The 5457-nt window shown below is 39.2% G+C and overlaps 1 protein-coding gene across 1 annotated transcript; it reads left to right on the top strand.

Moving 5' to 3' along the window:
- The first annotated feature begins 218 nt into the window (after nt 1-218).
- LOC137722879 (glutamate receptor 2.7-like) lies at nt 219-4618 on the top strand. Its single transcript, XM_088693799.1, has 5 exons — nt 219-541; nt 1424-2754; nt 2856-3171; nt 3313-3719; nt 3816-4618. Exons 1-5 carry the CDS (start codon nt 280-282, stop codon nt 4413-4415), a joined length of 2916 nt encoding a protein of 971 aa, XP_088549925.1. The 5' UTR covers nt 219-279; the 3' UTR covers nt 4416-4618.
- Nucleotides 4619-5457: the final 839 nt, after the last annotated feature.

The following is a 5457-nucleotide window of genomic DNA, read 5'->3' as shown; positions in this document are numbered from 1 at the left end:
AATAATCCAGTTAACTATGCGCTTATAAGGTAAAGATACTGCTTTAGTTAATTCTTTTCTTGTGTTCGAATTTTGATCAACCATACAAGATTAGGAATGAATAGGAAACTTCTTTGAAATAACTCCTCATCAGCAGTCAGCGATTAAGCTTGGTGTGACTATTTAAATTGAGTTATTATATTAAAAATCCTACTGTCTATCATCTTATAAATAAGTTTCTTATTCTCCCTCACCTGCCGGCCATGAATTCCAAACCCTCCAAGAGAGAGTAAATCAAACATGACAAAAAATCCTACCATCAACCCCTTCTTTCTTCTCTTCCTATTCTATAGGATTTTCTTCATCGTGGCACAAAACACAACATTAATCCCAGTACATGTGGGAGTGGTTCTTGACTTGGATACCGGGTTTGGAAAAATGGGGCTGAGTTGCATCGACATGGCCCTCTCCGACTTCTACGCCTCTCATGCCGGCTACAATACTAGGCTGGTCCTACACAAAAGGGAGTCTGCAGAAGATGTTGTTGTTGCAGCTACTGCAGGTTCTTTCTCTACCTCTTCTCTTTTTTGTGTTTTCTTTTTGCTTCATTCAAATATGTTTCACTATCTATTAGAATATTAAACGCGTTGATGCCCCAATTGGTTCAAATGGTCGCACTTGGGGTCTTCCACGTTATTTTGTCTGGTTCGGTACTTTAACTTGGAAATGCTAAATGACCTTCTGTATCTGCTCAGTACGACCAAGGATAAGCCAGTATGGCTTGTGGGAAATTTAAATATTGAATGAAAAAAATTTAATCGGTGGCAGCTTCTTCTTCTATTAAGTGTTGTGTGTATGAGGAATGTTTTTTTGGACGAATTCTGAGGAATGTTGTTAAAAAGTGTTTTTTTGTTGCAGTGGCTGCCTTTTGGCTTGCTGCTGTTTTTTGGCTACCATAGAATCTTTTCTCTATTCATACAAGCTCTCGTTGCATTTAAAAAAAAATAAAGTTTGTCAATTTTCTCCTAGTTTGTCTTTAGGATATTGTATCCGTGCAAGTCTCAATCTCTAAGTTTGTTGGTTTTCTATAACTTTACTCAATAATTTAGTTCATCTTGTTTTATATAAGTTTTGCCGTTATAATACTTCTTTGTTTGATATAACACATGCTATCAAATTTCGAGTTTTGTTACAACTAACAGGTAAGTGATGTTCTTGTTCTTCTTCAATTCATACATCTTTACATTTTTTTTCTGAAGTTGCTCCACTTGGTTCACCCAAGTGACCCTAGTCAGTTAGGCTTCGTTGGGTACGACCAAGTTTGTTTGGATTTGGTTGGTTGGATTTGGTTCGTGATTAACCATTATAATTGTCTACAAATGCTTATTTGTGGCTAAAGTTGCATCAGAGTTTGATTAGTTTCCATTTTTCACCTTTGAAACAGCTCTAGACTTGATTAAAAATGAGAAAGTGCAAGCCATCATAGGGTTAGAATCATCAATGCAAGCCAGCTTTGTAATTGAGCTTGGAGATAAAGCTCAGGTGCCCATAATCTCATTTTCCGCAACAAGCCCTTCTCTTAAGGGTTTGTACTTTTTCCGAATTGCGCAGAATGACTCATCTCAAGTTAAAGCCATTAGTAGTGTCATCCAGGCCTTTGGTTGGACTGAAGCAGTGCCCATCAGTGTTGACAATGAGTTCGGAAAGGGAGTAATACCTTACCTTACTACTGCTTTGCAAGCAGTTGGTGCTCGTGTGCCCTACTGGAGTTTCATTCCTTCAATCGCCACGGATGAGGAAATTGTTGCAGAGCTTCGCAAGTTGAAGTCAATGCGAACCAGGGTCTTCATAGTGCATATGTCCCCTTATCTTGGCTCTCAGTTTTTCTCAAAAGCTAAAGACTTTGGCATGATGGATGAAGGCTATGTTTGGATAATGACGAATGGGATGACTAACGGTTTTATTTCCTCGAGTTATTCTGTCGACATAGATAACATGCAAGGGGTGTTGGGTTTAAAGACTTATGTTCCCATTACAAAAGAGCTTGAAAGTTTCAGAGCTAGATGGCAAACAAAATTTCGACAAGACAATCCAACTATCCCTAGTGTTAAATTGGATGTTTTTGGATTGTGGGCGTATGATGCTGCTTGGGCACTAGCCATGGCAGTTGAGAAGGTTGGAACAGCAAACTTCCGCTTCCAGAAGATGAAAGATTCTGGCAATTCCACTGGTTTGGAGAGATTAGAGGTCTCTCAAAGTGGTCCTGAACTTGTCCGAGAATTATCAGGTACAAGATTCAGAGGTTTTTCAGGAGATTTCAGCCTTATTAATAGGCAATTACAATCATCAACTTTTCAGATAGTCAATGTGAACGGTAATGGGGAAAGAGGGATTGGATATTGGACAACCAAAAATGGACTTGTAAGAAGCATTAAATCGAACAGAAATACAAGCAGACACTCTAATTCTAATGCCAGTCTAGGACCTATTATATGGCCTGGAGATACCACCTCGGTTCCAAGGGGTTGGCAGATTAGTACGAATGGGACCTTAAAAGTTCTAGTCCCGGTGAAGCTAGTGTATGATAAATTGGTAAATGTAACGTATGATTCTAGAACTGGCACAACTAATGTCACTGGATACTGCATTGATGTCTTTAACGCTGTAATAGAGGCATTGCCATACCCTGCTCCTTTTGAATTCCATCCTTTCACGAAGCCTAATGGTGAAAGTGCTGGAAGTTACAATGATATGATCAGTCAAGTACTTCTTGGGGTAAAATCTCTTATTCTACGAGTTCTTTTTTTTTTTCCCCCCTATTATTTCACAGTTTATTCTATCGACATTATATAAACATTAGCACTTTTACTTGACAGAACTATGATGCTGTGGTTGGAGATATTACCATTAGAGCAAATAGATCCTTGTATGTTGACTTTACGTTGCCGTACACAGAAGCAGGAGTATCAATCGTTGTGCCTGTCAAAGGAAACAATGGTGCGAAAAACACCTGGGTGTTCTTGAAGCCATTGACCTGGGACCTTTGGGTAACCAGCTGCTGCTCTTTTATATTCATTGGTTTTGTGGTCTGGTTTCTTGAACACCCAAAAAACAAAGACTTTCAGGGGCCTCCACATCACCAAATTGGCACAAGCTTTTGGTTCTCCTTCTCAACCATGTTTTTTGCACATCGTAAGTTCCCGTCATGTTTAATCATTCTTTAGTGGTCATTGATGCTGTAGAAACAATTGAAATGCACTCTATGAACTAAGCAAAGCAATTGTTTTTTCGATGACTCGTTAATGCCATATCTGTTTTGAAATTTTGAAACAGGGGAGCTAGTGTTGAGCAACTTGGCTAGATTTGTAGTGATCGTATGGTGCTTTGTTGTCCTCATACTAACGCAAAGTTATACTGCCAGTTTAACGTCAATATTAACAGTTCAGCAGCTCCAACCAACCGTCACTGATGTAAACATGCTCATTAAGAATGGGGACAAGGTTGGCTACCTACGAGGTTCTTTTACTTATGGGATTCTGAAGCAAGTAGGATTTCAGGATGATAAACTTAAGGCCTATTATTCTATAGAAGAATTGGATAAACTTCTTCAAGACGGGAAAGAAAACGGAGGTATTTCTGCTGCTTTTGATGAAACGCCCTACATGAAACTTTTTGTTTCAACTTATTGTTCAAAATATGCCATTGTTGAGCCAACATTCAAAACTGATGGTTTTGCATTTGTAAGTCCCCTTGTTCTCTTTCTGGGCTTCTCTCCCTTAACTAGTACATGTTTTCTGATGTATTATTTTTTTTTTTTTCCGTTGGGTTACATGTAGGTCTTTCAAAAAGGTTCGCTTCTAACGCGTGATTTTTCAACTGCAATCACTGAAGTGCACGAAGGAGGTAAAATGAAGGCCATCGAAGATAATTGGTTCAAGAAAAATGAAAGTTGTTCAAACTCCGACACCGTGGGAAGTTCCAACACTCTTAGTCTTGATAGCTTTTGGGGCCTCTTCATCGTTGCTGGTGTTGTTTCATCACTAGCAATCCTCATATTTACAGCTATGTTCCTCTATGAGCATAGCCACATCTTGACACGCGCAGATACAGAAGCCTCATTTTGGACAAGAATTCATGAAATATTAAGAGTATATTACGGAAAAGACCTGACTTCGGATATTTCTAAGAAGAGCACGCTGCAAGATAGTGATCATGGTATAGCTGCGGCTGAATCTTCACCAAACAGCAGCTGTCCCCCAAGGTCATCATCAAGCTTTCCCGACCCCACTGGACCGCACATTGTTCATCAAGAGCTGGTGGGAACTCCTAATTCTTCCGTGCATGGTGGTGACCTGAGTCCCAATGGTCAAGCAACCCAAGACAGTAGTACTCATGAATATGGTATTGAGTTAACTTCCTCCCCAAGTGGTGAGTGACAGAACTATGTTGGCAATATCCACATCAGAGTGCCATGTCAACAAGAGTTTGTTGAAGGGGTGATAGATTGATAGAGTTGGTTATTTCTGTTATGTTGGTTATATTTGTTAGCTTTGGAGCTAAGCTTTGTACTCTATATAACTGAGTGGTGAATCATATAGTAATTCATTCAAGTCTTTTGATAATAAAGATTATTTCATTTCTTCTCTGTTGGCTCTCTAGCTCTTCATCTTCTCAATTCTTCACTGCTCCTTAATTTTTCCAATGTAGTTAATATGGTATCAGAGCCACCAGGCTCACGCCATGGATTCTGGTGGTATCTCTTCGTAGTAGTTTATATTTTCTTTTTCTTCCTAGTTTAGTTTCTCTTCATATTTCCATTAGATTTTCGGTGCTTCCATGATTTTTCTTGGGTTGATTTTTCTGTGATTGTTGGGTTAATTTTCCGTGCTCCGTTCTGTTCGCCGTTTGCGACGACACTGTTAGGCTACGAGAGAACCTTCGTAGTCATTGTTCGAGATTGTAGAATCAAGCTTTAAGTACCGGAGATGGAGATTTTCGAATTGATTGAGACTTGCGATGGTTGCGAAGTGAGAAAACGAGAGTGCGTCCATGTGAAATCCAAATCGAGAGGAAATAAGAGACTCTCTTAAAGTGGCTATGTGGGAGTTTCAAGCAACTTCTTGGATCCAGCAAAATATCTTCATCTCATCAAGATTTGGTGTATTGTCAGAATTGGGGTTTTCCTCAGAATGTGGTGTTGTTTCCCCAAAATCCTATGTTTCTTGTTCACTGCATTCCAGGTGTTTGAAGAAAGTCCTAGCTCAAAAGTTTCATTTGAAGGTTATGTTTTCAGTCCATTTTTCTTTGAATTCTTAAACAATTAGAATGGATCTTTTCTGGGTTTTTCAAGAGTTGAATTGTTTATGGGTTTTTCCTCTGGGTTTCAAGATGAAGTGATGAATTGGAAGCAGTTGTGTAGTGCATTCTTGCACTTTATATCTTCGACGAATTGGTTTCTTGGTGGGAGTTTAGTTTTCT

Source organism: Pyrus communis, chromosome 5, assembly GCF_041283825.1.
Source record: "Pyrus communis isolate YQ-2024b chromosome 5, ASM4128382v1, whole genome shotgun sequence".
Lineage (NCBI taxonomy): Eukaryota > Viridiplantae > Streptophyta > Magnoliopsida > Rosales > Rosaceae > Pyrus > Pyrus communis.
This window is presented reverse-complemented; position numbering and strand designations above follow the sequence as displayed.

Excerpts from the sequence above, each read along its gene's own strand:
- LOC137722879 (XM_088693799.1), top strand. The coding sequence starts at position 280 with ATGACAAAAAATCCTACCATCAACCCCTTCTTTCTTCTCTTCCTATTC. Across the intron at positions 542-1,423 it reads TGTTGTTGCAGCTACTGCAG|CTCTAGACTTGATTAAAAAT; the intron begins GTTCTTTCTCTA and ends CCTTTGAAACAG. Across the intron at positions 3,172-3,312 it reads AACCATGTTTTTTGCACATC|GGGAGCTAGTGTTGAGCAAC; the intron begins GTAAGTTCCCGT and ends ATTTTGAAACAG.